General features: G+C 45.2%; 1 protein-coding gene across 5 annotated transcripts in view; it reads left to right on the top strand.

The window, feature by feature from the left end:
* LOC106605231 (EMAP like 4) overlaps positions 1-14,550 on the top strand; it is a 97,409-nt gene that overhangs the window by 46,934 nt on the left and 35,925 nt on the right. For 4 of the 5 annotated variants that reach the window (XM_045719978.2, XM_014200659.3, XM_014200652.3 and 1 more), the window contains exons 2-3: positions 5,629-5,811; positions 14,009-14,150. In XM_045719978.2, the coding sequence (XP_045575934.2) occupies positions 5,629-5,811; positions 14,009-14,150 (325 nt within the window). The remainder of the gene's footprint in view (positions 1-5,628; positions 5,812-14,008; positions 14,151-14,550) is intronic. The other variant, XM_045719997.2, reaches the window with a different exon arrangement.

The following is a 14,550-nucleotide window of genomic DNA, read 5'->3' as shown; positions in this document are numbered from 1 at the left end:
AGTCAGTATCAAAGGAAGGCTAAAGAATAGAGTCTTTAGTGAGTTTACACTGTAGCCTACACTCCCACTGAAATTCACACCCTCTGGCTGCTTGATTCAGCCCTGTATCACATCTAAGCAGGGATTTCAGTTACTCTGGATAGACGACGAATTATGTCCAATAATGAGGTCAAAGCCTTTCACCCTGCAAGGAAAGGGGGCACATGTTTTAACAGTACAGTACAATATAGACTGACGGAGAGCAAGAATGAAAAAGACAGAGAAAGACTGCTCGTCCGTGCCCAGGATTCACCCACTGAGCTCTTATCACAGCTGTGTGGATGAGCGTGAGTCTGTGGGCGCGTGCGTGTCTGTGGTCTCCCTATCAGACAAGATGAGTAGTCTCAGCACCTTAGCTCTCTCAGACCCTCTCAGCTCTTCTCTCAATGAGGAAGCATTTTTTTACTGTTAGTCTACACCTGTTGTTTTACGAAGCATGTGACTACTAACGATTTGATTTGATTGGTCTCTGTTTCGGATTGAGTGACTCGGCTCTCTGCTGGTCTCTGTGATAGTGGTCTGGTTGATAGCTTTGTACTAAGGCTTAAGCTATTTTCCCTGGCTTTGTCTTAGTCTGTTTGATGGCTATGTGTTGGATTTACATTCCATGTAAGAGTAGATTGGTGTATGGCTGTGTATTCTCTTGAGAGCCAGGTCTGCCTAAGGCGGCCTTTCTCAATAGCAAGGCTATGCTCACTGAGTCTGTACATAGTCAAAGTTTTCCTTAAGTTTGGGTCAGTCAGTGGTCAGGTATTCTGCCACTGTGTACTCTCTGTTTAGGGCCAAATAGCATTCTAGTTTTTGTTAATACTTGACACATTGAAAATAATTATTTTTTTTTTTCTGATTTGGTTGGGTCTAATTGTGTTGCTGTCCTGGGGCTCTGTGGGGTCTGTTTGTGTCTGTGAACAGAGCCCCAGGACCAGCTTGTTTAGGGGACTCTTCTCCAGGTTAATCTCTCTGTAGGTGATGGCTTTGTTATGGAAGGTTTGGGAATCGCTTCCTTTTAGGTGGTTGTAGAATTTAACTGCTCTTTTCTGGATTTTGATAATTAGCGGGTATCGCTCTAATTCTGCTCTGCATGCATTATTTGGTGTTTTACATTGTACACAAAGGATATTTTTGCAGAATTCTGCATGCAGAGTCTCAATTTGGTGTTTGTCCCATTTTGTGAATTCTTGGTTGGTGAACGGACCCCAGACCTCACAACCATAAAGGGCAATGGGTTCTATAACTCACTATCTCTTTTTTCTTCAGAATCACGTTTATTCGCCAAGTACATTGACACAGTTTACATACATTAAATACAATATAGAAAATAGCAAAATGAGCAAATGTACAGTATAAATACACTCTTACTCTATCACTCTCTTTCTCTCTCTCTGCCACTGTGGTCTACGGCTGCCCAGCCATCTAGGGCACGGTAACTGCCCACTACCTCCGCTCACTCGGTCTGCGCGCATTCGTGTGTGTGTGTGTGTGTGTGTGTGTGTGTGTGTGTGTGTGCTCATATTACTACCATTCTGTGCACATTCTTAAACCCTTTTTTTATTACCTTTATTGGCCAGAAACTGCTCTTTGAGCTTATAGTAAAGGTTAGCTTGATCTGTTAGCATCACGAACATTGTAAAAATGGTTTGGCCTTTGGATGAGCTTTTATTGTTTACCATCATTGAATCCACTTTTTGAGTTCGGGGCTAAGTGTTCTCATTGTTTAACTTGTTAATACTTTGCTCTAGACTTTTATGACTGTAGATGTTTTCTCTTTGGCACTTTTTAATTGTGACTGTGTATGCACCTTGTTTTTTTTGTGTCGGGAGGGAGTTCAAATTCCTTCTGAGTAGAGAGGAGGGTTCATCAGCACCCCTTTAACAGGCAAGCCTTAGCGATGAGGCCCTCTCACTGTCTTCACTGCAAATTAGCCCAATTCCATCCAGCAATCAGGACCTAAACCACAGCTGGGCTTGGCAGTAGCCCTGAGCATGAAACCCACTTCTCACAAATACTGAGCAGTTGAATTTTCCCTGTATTTATATTGTAGAGGCATGGAATACCTTCATACCATGCCTGTGCCATCCTGGGATATACGGTATTACCGGCAGTGCACACAAGGGACACTTTTTTGTTGTTGTTCAAACATAAAATGTCAGAATGCTAACAAATGCTACGAAGACAGCAAACCCAGCTCATACAGTTATGCAAGTATCTCAAAACACAGTTTGCAGCATGCACAAAACAAGTATTAGACCACAGGGATCTTAATTCAGGAAGGGATTGTCTCTACCACTGTTACCAAGCTTGATCTAGCACTTAAGCTAATATTAGCCCTCTGATTTACAATGAAGAGCAAGACGTTCTGGGCCAGCTGCAGCTTAACTAGGTTTTTCTTTGCAGCACTTGACCATATGACTGGACAATAATCAAGATAAGATAAAACTAGAGCCTGCAGGAATTGTTGTTTTTAGATTGTGGTGTCAAAAAAGTAGAGCATCTTTTTACTACAGACAGACTTCTCCCCATCTTTACAACCATTGGATCTTTGTTTTGACCATGACAGTTTACAATCTAAAGTAACACCAAGTAATTGAGTCTCCTCAAATTGCTCAACAGCCACACCATTCATTACCTGAAAACAGCTGAGGTCTAGAACTTAGGGAATGATTTGTACCAAACACAATGCTCTTAGTTTTAGAGATATTCAGCACCAGTTTACTACTGGCCCGCCATTCCAGAACTGACTGCAGGTCTTAAGGGTTTCAGTAACTTCATTAGCTCTGGTTGCTGACGCGTAAATGGTTGAATCATCAGCATACATGGACACACATGCCCTTGGCAGGTCCTTGGTAAAAATAGAAAAGCGAAGCGGGCCTAGAGTGCTGCCCTGCGGTACACCACACTTTAAATGTTTGACATTCGAGAAGCTTCCATTAAAGAAAACCCTCTGAGTTCTTTTAGAGAGGGCTCTGATGCCATGATATGGCAGTGGTTGAAAAGCCATACAACATACATTTTTTTCAACAACAGATTATGGTCAATAATATCAAAGGCTGCACTGAAATCTAACAGTACTGCTCCCACAATCATCGTATTATCAATTTCTTAGTCATTTGTGTCAGTACAGTACATGTTGAGTGCCCTTCTCTATAAGCATGCCGGAAGTCTGTCGTTAATTTGTTTACAAAGAAATAACATTGTATTTAGTCAAACACAATTTCTTACAACTGTTTGCTAAGAGCTGGCAGCAAGCTGATACGGCTGCTGTTAGAACCAGTAAAGGCCACTTTACCACTCTTGGGTAGCGGAATGACTGGCTTCCCTCCACAAACACTTTTTCTTTAGGCTCAGATTAAAGATATGACGGATAGGAGTGGCTATAGAGTCAGTTATCATCCTCAGTAGCTTTCAAGCCCTCATGCCTGTGTTTTCCACTCTTTCTCACTTCCCATATCTTTTCACAGTGGGGCCTTAGGGAAGTCACCAGATGCGACAAGTACGCCTTCACAGACAAGCAGAAATCCAACTCTGGAACTATGATATGTCTGTAGAGTATATTATGTTCAATAATATATTGAACAATTTTGCAAATCAAATGTTTTTTATATTTTCAATATTCATAAACTAGTCATTACAGAGCAAGCGTTAACTTCATATGACACAATTGTTTGCAATGTAGCACCTACAGATGAAACATTATGGAGTCTTTTCATGCATGAGTTCCAAATATCTTGGTTGCCCCAGAGTGATTGATAAAAAAATATATAACAATTATGTACTCACGGTTTCAAAATGTGATTGTTATGCAGCAGGACAGTTAACCCACGCTGCCCTCAAACCAAGCCACGCTGCCTGCTAATTATCTATAGACTGTTTCAGCTTGTCAATTTCATTTTTTTTTTACAAGTTTTATTTTCTAACAACAGTTTGAATTGAGTTGTGTTCCGCTTCCTCATTAATTCACATAGAAGTAGCCCATTTCACAGTTGCGGACAATACATGTTTGAGGCTTTACTGAGAAGAACAAACTTCTCTTTTCAACTAGAGCCTAAGCACTTCCCCAGTTTTTCCCCAGATCAAGTATGCAAACATTTACGCATCGCCAGTCAGAAAATAACTTACACATACTTTTACCCCCAGGCACATTTTCCAGCTGGCACACACATTGTCTTCAAAGTTGTTTTCCTTAAGAACATACACATGTCCAAAGTTATTACTATCAAAGTGCCTTATTACGTTATCTTTATAGTTTCTGTATATCGTGTTGCCGTTTCTACTGTAGCACAACATATGAATGTATGGAGAATAAATATTTACTGTTTTATTCTCATGTTTTCAAGTACTGGTGACAAATGATGCATTCCGATTCTTGCATATATTCTAATGGACACATGATGTGTATAAAATACTTTTTGGATGGTTGTAGTGATTATGATGAGCTAATGCTAAGTTAAATACCAGATATGTGTGGCGCCATGTTTGTTGACATCATACAATGCGTTCTGATTGTCACGTAAACGTCTGTCAGACAAAAGATGTTATAACAAAACGAGGTGAAAGGATGCTTCACTCGACTGACTTAGATTGAAACTATCGTTTCTCAGGTTTGCCAGCTCAGACCCCCTTTCCAGGGGTTTTGTTTTTATTTAGCTTATAAACTTCTCCTGTGTTCCCCCCATGTATTGATAAATCCCCCATCATAGTAATATTTCCTGTATCATATACCCCAATGATACCTTCCCCCTCCCAAAATTGGGGTCACCCAAATCTGGCAACCCTGTTTAGCTTTCACACTATGGCTAGACTAGGCAGTAGACTTGTATTTGGGGTGACGATCTCTGAGGTGATAACATTTTATTTGCTTTGTGATTTGTCAAAAAACTGTAAATGACTCATCATGCCACGTGCTCCGGTTCTTGTATACACTGTAACACGTACATTGAAGATTGCTGAGAAGTGGCCAAACTTTGACTTAGTTTTTTTTTGTTTTTTTATAGTGAATGAAATTCTTGGATGAGGGAGTTTTTGCTTGTCAAACATAAACAAACTTAATAAAATAAAATGTAGCTGCTGTTAGCTTAGCTGACGCATCTCTTTTCTAAACAATATTACATTTCTCCCTTGCCCTCACCAGAGATGTGGTACATTTAAAGTCTAGCTGTTTGGTCGCTAACTTTGTTTTTTCTGTCAGCGCAATCTGTTATTTAGACTGGTTTATAGAATGAGTTTGGCTGTGGATGTGTTCCGTGTGATGCTTGGATTATGAAGTTCACATTTGTCTTTTACAATAAAAGGTGAAATTGAGGAATAAAGTTGCAAACTTTATTTCCCATCAGTACAAAACATTGTTTCGATGCTTTCCAGACAACAATTCTGTTTAGATGCGTTTGTTGCGTCACACGTTCTGTTGCTATGGTTCCAATCACATATTTGCGATGGTACGCTGCAGGGTCCACTCAACAATGATCACAAACATGTGATCGTACACGTTAAAGGAGGCCTGGGTAAGGCCTAAATGTTTGTGTGGGTCTCTTTGGTGGGTGGATGACTAAACGTGTGTTGTCTACAGTATCTAACCCCGTCTCCTCTCTGTAGATGACAGTATCTCAGCGGCGAGTGCGTCTGATGTGCAGGATCGTCTGTCGTCTTTGGAGCTGCGGGTCCAGCAGCAAGAGGATGAGATCACCGTGATGAAGGCGGCGCTGGCAGACGTGCTGCGACGCCTGGCGCTCTCCGAGGACACGGCCACCACCGCCAAGAAACAGACTAGCACCAAAGGTAGTCAGTCACCCCTGAACCCTGAACTGTCTCTGTCGTCGCCATCACTGTCCCCATCTGAGGCACTCTCATGATTATATCTGCAATCTGCAGGTTTTTGTAAACCCTCAGATATCTCCATGGGTAGGTTCTCAAAACCTGCAAAGGACAGTTTTACAAGCACCCTCTCCCCCACCATAAGCTGATCATGCACTGTCAAATCCATCTGCACTAGCTTCTGTACCATTTACCATAACTTCCTTCCAGCAATGGAAATTCCACTTTCCCAATGGCTCGTTCAGCCCCTCTCCTCTCCCTTGCATTTCCTCACCAGGTGGTAGTTGTGGAAGAGAGCGCTATCCTGTATTCCTCCGCCTGTTTACATTAAGGAAGTTCTGTTAACAGTTCCACTCTGACCTTGACCCCCGGCTTTTATTACCCTCTCACACCTATACACAGCAACACATGATTACACATCCCATATAATCACAATCTAACACTATATTCTCAATGACAAATGTACTCTGCGCCATTTTCTCTCACACAATAGCCCAACCTCTGGTTAACACATGAACACTGTGCCATAGCCATTCCTCTCTCTGAGCTCAGTGATAAAGTGGAGGCTGATATAACCAGCCAGCATTAGGACAGAGAAGAGGGGAAGGGAATTTCATTCTCAGCTCTGAGGGAAAGAGAGCGAGAAAGAAAGTGATTGAGCTCAGTTTTAGAGAGACAGAAAGGGAGAGAAGGATATTGCATTGAGAGAGGGAGGCTGAGACAGAGGGAGGCTGAGACAGAGGGAGGCTGAGACAGAGGGAGGCTGAGACAGAGGGAGGCTGAGACAGAGGGAGGCACAGAGAGAGACACGGAGGCTGAGACACAGAGAGAGACACGGAGGCTGAGACACAGAGAGAGACACGGAGGCTGAGACACAGAGAGAGACACGGAGGCTGAGACACAGAGAGAGACACGGAGGCTGAGACACAGAGAGAGACACGGAGGCTGAGACACAGAGAGAGACACGGAGGCTGAGACACAGAGAGAGACACGGAGGCTGAGACACAGAGAGAGACACGGAGGCTGAGACACAGAGAGAGACACGGAGGCTGAGACACAGAGAGAGACACGGAGGCTGAGACACAGAGAGAGACACGGAGGCTGAGACACCGAGAGCGCGAGAGAGGCTGAGACGCAGAGAGCGCGAGAGAGGCTGAGACGCAGAGAGCGCGAGAGAGGCTGAGACGCAGAGAGCGCGAGAGAGGCTGAGACGCAGAGAGCGCGAGAGAGGCTGAGACGCAGAGAGCGCGAGAGAGGCTGAGACGCAGAGAGCGCGAGAGAGGCTGAGACGCAGAGAGCGCGAGAGAGGCTGAGACGCAGAGAGCGCGGGAGGCTGAGACGCAGAGAGCGCGGGAGGCTGAGACGCAGAGAGCGCGGGAGGCTGAGACGCAGAGGGAGACGCAGAGGGAGACGCAGAGGGACACGCAGAGGGAGACGCAGAGGGACACGCAGAGGGAGACGCAGAGAGCGCGAGACACGCAGAGGGAGACGCAGAGAGCGCGAGACACGCAGAGGGAGACGCAGAGAGCGCGAGACACGCAGAGAGCGCGAGACACGCAGAGAGCGCGAGACACGCAGAGAGCGCGAGACACGCAGAGAGCGCGAGACGCAGAGAGCGCGAGACGCAGAGAGCGCGAGACGCAGAGAGCGCGAGACGCAGAGAGCGCGAGACGCAGAGAGCGCGAGACGCAGAGAGCGCGAGGGAGGCTGAGACGCAGACAGAGATTGTGTGTCGTGCCCATGGTCATTGGGGAGCATCTGGGTTCTGTAATTGGGCTTCAGTAATAACCACCACTCTCTCACCTATAGACAGGACTGAAGTTAGTTAGCCAGGCTATCTGCACACAATAAGACCCCCTGTGTGTGTGTGTGTGTGTGTGTGTGTGTGTGTGTGTGTGTGTGTGTGTGTGTGTGTGTGTGTGTGTCTGTCAGCAGGGGGCCCTGATGGTGGAACATTATCTGTGTGTATGGTAACTCTGCAGCCTTGTCCTGATATTTGACTTTCTCTAATGGAGCCAATTACTGTATATGATGATGTGAAAGTGTCTCTCTGGGCTGGGAAACCATGCATGGCTCCGTTACAATACTGCATCCTTCCTTCCTCTCCTGAGGTAACCACTGATCCAACATGTATAGAGTGAGAGCAAGGTTTCCATTTCAATGCTTTCACTTATCCAGTCACATCATATTAGAATTCCTCCAAGGAAATAAGGCCGCACTTGAAACGTATTGGAACAGGACCCTTACTGCATGTGAACGGCAGGATAGGAGTTACTGTATCGTGTGACAGCACTCGCCCGGTGCCACCCTTGCTTAGCTCTTTCGTGCCACATCCTCTACCCCCCTATCCCTCCGTCCATCATCTGTCACGCCTCCCTCCAGCCTCCTCTGATCCCTCGTTCCGGTCAGCTCTCCATTCCGCTGGTCACCTCTCATTATGACGTCACTCTCCTACTTAATAGCGTCCATCGCCATAACGACGACCCCTGGCCACCCCTTGCTGTGTGTGCGGGTACGACTCTAGTGAGTTCATCAGCACTCCTGGTACGTTGACATTGACTGATTATTATTTAGGGGTCATTGAGTTGATGTGTTACGGGATTGGCAGTTTGTCACGTACAGCTTTCTGTACTTTAACTCTGTTTTGCTGCTCTCTCGGTGCGTGGGCAGTAATCTGGGACCGAAGCAGACAGGAAGCAAAGGAAATCACATGGTTTAGTTTCTCTGCAGACACCCATGCTCTGACTTCAAAGCCAACTCTTCAGAGTATGCAAACCTCCACTGCCCCACATATATATATACACACACACACACACACACACACACACACACACACACACACACACACACACACACACACAAAGAGAGAACGAAGGCACACACACGGCCCCTTCCTGCTCTTGTTAACTTATTCAAGACCCAGAAATATCTTCCTCTCTCATTCAGTCTTTCTTTCCCCTCTATCACTTGCATTATTGGTCAGCACTGTGTCCCTTTCTCTCATTCTCATGTTTGTAAACTTCTCTTTTTCCAGTCCCCTATCTTTATCTTTCCAGCCCCCTATCTTTATCTTTCCAGCCCTCATTCTTTCCACCCTTTCCCCCAAATCTTTCTCTTTTCCAAATAATGTATTATCATGAACGAGGAAGCCAAGGCATACGAAGGTTTTCTTAGTGTGACACTATGAACACTGCAGACACACACACACACACACACAAACCTGTCAATCACATGGCTTCGATGGGAGAGAGAAACAGGTTTATGAGATCAGGAAGCCAGGTTGAGGGATGAAGACCCTCCCTCTTGCAAGGCATCAGTCGTTATTGATATGCAGTGCCTTCAGGATGTATTCACACCCCTTGACTTATTCCACGTTTTTGTTGTGTTACAGCCTGAATTCTAAATGGATTAAAAAGAGGATTTTCTTCACACAATACCCCATAATAACAAAGTGAAAACATGGTTTCACAAAGGGGCGTGAATACTTTCTGAAGTCTCTAGAATGGGATTGGTTTTGGTCGACCATTCATTACTCTCATTGACTTTCCCTCTGGCCTTGTGTACCCACATTTCCAGTCTTTCCCCAAACACACTCAGGCGGTCTTTTGTCTTGATGTTGAGGGGGAGGGGAGGAGACTGGTGAGAGGAGGATGGAGGTGGTGGGGGCTGGTGGATGGGGTAGGGAGGCCACCTCCTCCTCCTCCTCCATGCTGTGTGTATGTGTGCTTGGGGTGTAATGGGCCGTGAAACCTGTGCCTTGTGTCACTGACACGGAATCCGGCTTCCACTGGGACGCCATGTGCCCCCAAACATAACCCTGCCCCCCCCCCCCACACACACACACACATCGTAGAGAGGAAACACGTCGTTTCTACGCGTAGAATTGGCTTGCAAATTACGTCCGCCACTCTGTTCAGAGGTGCTAAGTGTTCTCGGCTGGCAAACGCTACCGTTGTGTCTGTGCCTTTTACAGAAGTGTCATAGAAGCTTCATTGGGAGGAAGGATGTTTGTTATGCTTTTTACATCTGCCTTCCCTAATCCTTCCCTTTGTTCTCCCACGGATTAGACTCTTAAACCATGTCTGTTGAGCAGTGATAATCTCATACTCCGTTGTTCAACCACTCCCCCTCCCTTTAATCCCTATATATGTAGACAGTTACTCTCCTGAAGTTTCCGGTAATAGGTTACATGAGTCGGCAACCTTTCTCGTGCGGAATGCCGATTTATCTTACCATTTCTACTGATCTGCGTGCCTGTTATGGTTTTCAGATGCACATTTACGTCTAACAGTTTCATTTCATTTATAATAAAGTCTTCGTATCTCAAAATCATTCATGTGGTTAATCGAAATTCTATCCAAATGAAAATGATACAACGCTAAAGAAGTAACTTCTGTTGCCAACTATGTAAGAATAGCCTACAACAAATAAAAACATTGCAGTCTGCAGGTAGAAAATATCCTATTAATCGCATTGGCTATGCATGGCCTGTCTCCAATGAACTTGAAACGGTGTATCAACTATCAACTTGGGTCCAGCTCACACTAGCACACGTGTAACGTTGTATAAAATATAGCGTTAGGGATAAGAACTCATCAGGTAGACTCATTTTGTGACGTTTCCACTGGATCTGAGCGTGACATTTTTCTCTTTCACGCTGAGTTGGTTATTGGAAAGGGAGAGGGCTAGAAATATTTTTCAAATACAATTGAGGAACAATTGTCATTCTCAATAGATGTAAAAACAGGACTTTGTTTGCTTACTGTTTTGAGGTGAAGAAAACATTACTTTGAAAATCTCCACTGCTCATTAGTGGTGGTGCGTTAAGCCAATCAGAAATAGCATCAGATCCCCAAATGGGCACATTTTAAGCTATATGCCTACATTTAGGTAGCCTATAGGCTGACTTCTATGCGTAATCAGGTGCATGTCCTTACTCAACATTGACAGTAGTGCTCCAAACAGAAAACTGTCTAAATTGACAAAACTCGTAAATGGAACGAAATAAATCCAAACTTAGCATAGGATGTCCACTCTGCCAATGAGAACGGTAAAAAGACTGAAATAATAATATAGTGAATGTATAAACAGAAGTGACCATAACCAAACAAACGTTGTAGATTAGAAATGATAGGAATGAACGGTAAATGTAGGCTACTATTTGATGTATGCAATGGGGACTTGATAGACACTAACAATCAAGGCAACAAATTCACACAATGAAGTTATGAAACAATGAATGTGCACAAATTGGCGGGAGAGAGAACGTTCTGGAGAGAGATGTGGATTTTAGCCACGCTCCCCTTCTTCTTGGACTGTGCCATTACGTGGCTCCGCAATGGATTAGTCTCAGCCTCTGCAATGGATTAGTTCACTGACATGGGTGTGAATCAGACAGGCGACTCGTGTGCCATTAAAAAATATATCTACAGTGGGGGAAAAAAGTATTTGATCCCCTGCTGATTTTGTACGTTTGCCCACTGATAAAGAAAGGATCAGTATATCATTTTAATGGTAGGCTTATTTGAACAGTGAGAGACAGAATAACAACAAAAATATCCAGAAAAACGCATGTCAAAAATGTTATAAATTGATTTGCATTTTAATGAGGGAAATAAGTATTTGACCCCCCCTCTCAATCAGAAAGATTTCTGGCTCCCAGGTGTCTTTTATACAGGTAACGAGCTGAGATTAGGAGCACACTCTTAAAGGGAGTGCTCCTAACTGCAGCTTGTTACCTGTAAAAAAGACACCTGTCCACAGAAGCAATCAGATTCCAAACTCTCCACCATGGCCAAGACCAAAGAGCTCTCCAAGGATGTCAGGGACAAGATTGTAGACCTACACAAGGCTGGAATGGGCTACAAGACCATTGCCAAGCAGCTTGGTGAGAAGGTGACAACATTTGGTGCGATTATTCGCAAATGGAAGAAACACAAAAGAACTGTCAATATCCCTCGGCCTGGGGCTCCATGCAAGATCTCACCTCGTGGGGTTGCAATGATCATGAGAACGGTGAGGAATTGGCCCAGAACTACACGGGAGGATCTTGTCAATGATCTCAAGGCAGCTGGGACCATAGTCACCAAGAAAACAATTGGTAACACACTACGCCGTGAAGGACTGAAATCCTGCAGCGCCCGCAAGGTCCCCTTGCTCAAGAATACATATACATGCCCGTCTGAAGTTTGCCAATGAACATCTGAATGATTCAGAGGACAACTGGGTGAACGTGTTGTGGTCAGATTAAACCAAAATGGAGCTCTTTGGCATCGACTCAACTTGCCGTGTTTGGAGGAGGAGGAATGCTGCCTATGACCCCAAGAACACCATCCCCACCGTCAAACATGGAGGTGGAAACATTATGCTTTGGGGGTGTTTTTCTGCTAAGGGGACAGGACAACTTCACCGCATCAAAGGGACGATGGACGGGGCCATGTACCATCAAATCTTGGGTGAGAACATCCTTCCCTCAGCCAAGGCTTTGAAAATGGGTTGTGGATGGGTATTCCAGCATGACAATGAACAAAACACATGGCCAAGGCGACAAAGGAGTGGCTCAAAAAGAAGCACATTAAGGTCCTGGAGTGGCCTTGCCAGTCTCCAGACCTTAATCCCATAGAAAATCTGTGGAGGGAGCTGAAGGTTCGAGTTGCCAAACGTCAGCCTCGAAACCTTAATGACTTGGAGAAGATCTGCAAAGAGGAGTGGGACAAAATCCCTCCTGAGATGTGTGCAAACCTGGTGGCCAACTACAAGAAACATCTGACCTCTGATTGCCAACAAGGGTTTTGCCACCAAGTACTAAGTCATGTTTTGCTGAGGGTTGAAATACTTATTTCCCTCATTAAAATGCAAATAATTTTATAACATTTTTGACATGCGTTTTTCCGGATTTTTTTGTTGTTATTCTGTCTCTCACTGTTCAAATAAACCTACCATTACAATTATAGACTGATCATTTCTTTGTAAGTGGGCAAACGTACAAAATCAGCAGGGGATCAAACACTTTTTTCCCCCACTGTATGTATTTGCTACTGCTCGACCTAAAATAAATCTTGGTCAACCAACAGCCTGTCGACTAATTGGGGTCAGCCCTAGTAGACAGTGTCTCCTACTCTCTCACAGCGCTCTCTTTCTCTCTCTCGCTGTCTCGCTGTCTTGCTCGCTCTCGCTCGCTCTCTCGCTCTCTCTCACACGCTCTCTCGCTCTCTCTCACACGCTCTCTCGCTCGCTCTCTCACACGCTCTCTCGCTCTCTCACACGCTCTCTCGCTCTCTCTCTCTCTCACACGCTCTCTCGCTCTCTCTCGCTCTCACACTCTCGCTCGCTCTCTCTCACACGCTCTCTCGCTCGCTCTCTCTCACACGCTCTCTCGCTCGCTCTCTCTCACACGCTCGCTCTCTCTCACGCTCTCTCGCTCGCTCGCTCTCTCTCGCTCTCTCGCTCGCTCTCTCTCACACGCTCTCTCGCTCGCTCTCTCTCACGCGCTCTCTCGCTCGCTCTCTCTCACACACGCTCTCTCTCACACACGCTCTCTCTCACACGCTCTCTCTCTTTCTCTCTCTGATACATCAACTTTCCTCCCATTGTATCCTAATGTACAGATAACAGCCAAAATAAAGTGAAACACCAACATAAAGTGTCTTAATAGGGCGTTGCCCCAACGAGCCGCCAGAACCACTTCAATGCACCTTGGCATAGATTCTACAAGTGTCTGGAACTCTATTGGAGGGATGTGACACCGTTCTTCCACAAGAAATTCCATCTTTTGGTGTTTTGTTGATGGTGGTGGAAAACACTGTCTCGGGCGCCACTACAGATTCTCCCGTAAGTCTTCAATTGGGTTGAGATCTGGTGACGGAGAGAGAGAGACACACACACACCATTTAAACCCCCTATGCTCCTTTGAGACCCCTCTTTCAAAGTCACTGAGATCTTCTAGCCTCGGTAGCCAAAATAACGGGCAACTGGGCATTTTTCTACATGACCCTAAGCATGATGCAAGGTTAATTATCTCAGGAACCACACCTGTGTGGAAGCACCTGCCTTCAATATACTTTGTATCCCTCATTTGCTCAAGTGTTTTCGGCAGTTACTTGTATATACTGCGTAGGTTTTTACTGTCCCCTCTGACTGTGTTTTCTCCTGCCCGTTGTAGGCCAGACTCCCCTGCGCGAGGCCTACTCTATGTCCTGCATCGCCAACGGCAGCTCCAGCAGCCGCAAGCCCAGCCACAGAGACCGAGACAGCTCCACAGTCTCCGTCACCAGGAAGGATACCTTCTCCTCAGCTGCCAAGAGGTACTGTACTACACACACACACACAAAGTTGCATACGCTACACACACACACCATTCAACAACAGTCATTGCACAACTCTAGACCTGCTGATATCAGATGGACAGCCATTGATGCAGAGCCTGTATTGATACATTTTTTTAGCTTTGAAACGCCACATTAATTCCTCCCAGAAAATAAACTGTTGAATGTTGATCACGTGTTTAACTTTCTCCCTTGCAGCTTGCAGTGATTCAGCAGAATAAAGCCTATACACTTCCCTGGTTCTTTCAGGACAATGACGTAGTGATGGAGTACCTGTCACAGCATTTAGCTAAGCCTATGGCTAAGCATTGCTGAGCACGTCCTCGATGAGTAACTAGATATTAATCAAATATACTGACCTCAGCTATTCACTGCCTAT

Source organism: Salmo salar, chromosome 01, assembly GCF_965601325.2.
Source record: "Salmo salar chromosome 01, fSalSal1, whole genome shotgun sequence".
Lineage (NCBI taxonomy): Eukaryota > Metazoa > Chordata > Actinopteri > Salmoniformes > Salmonidae > Salmo > Salmo salar.
Note: the sequence above shows the minus strand (reverse complement) of the source record. Positions and strands in the feature narration are given on the sequence as shown.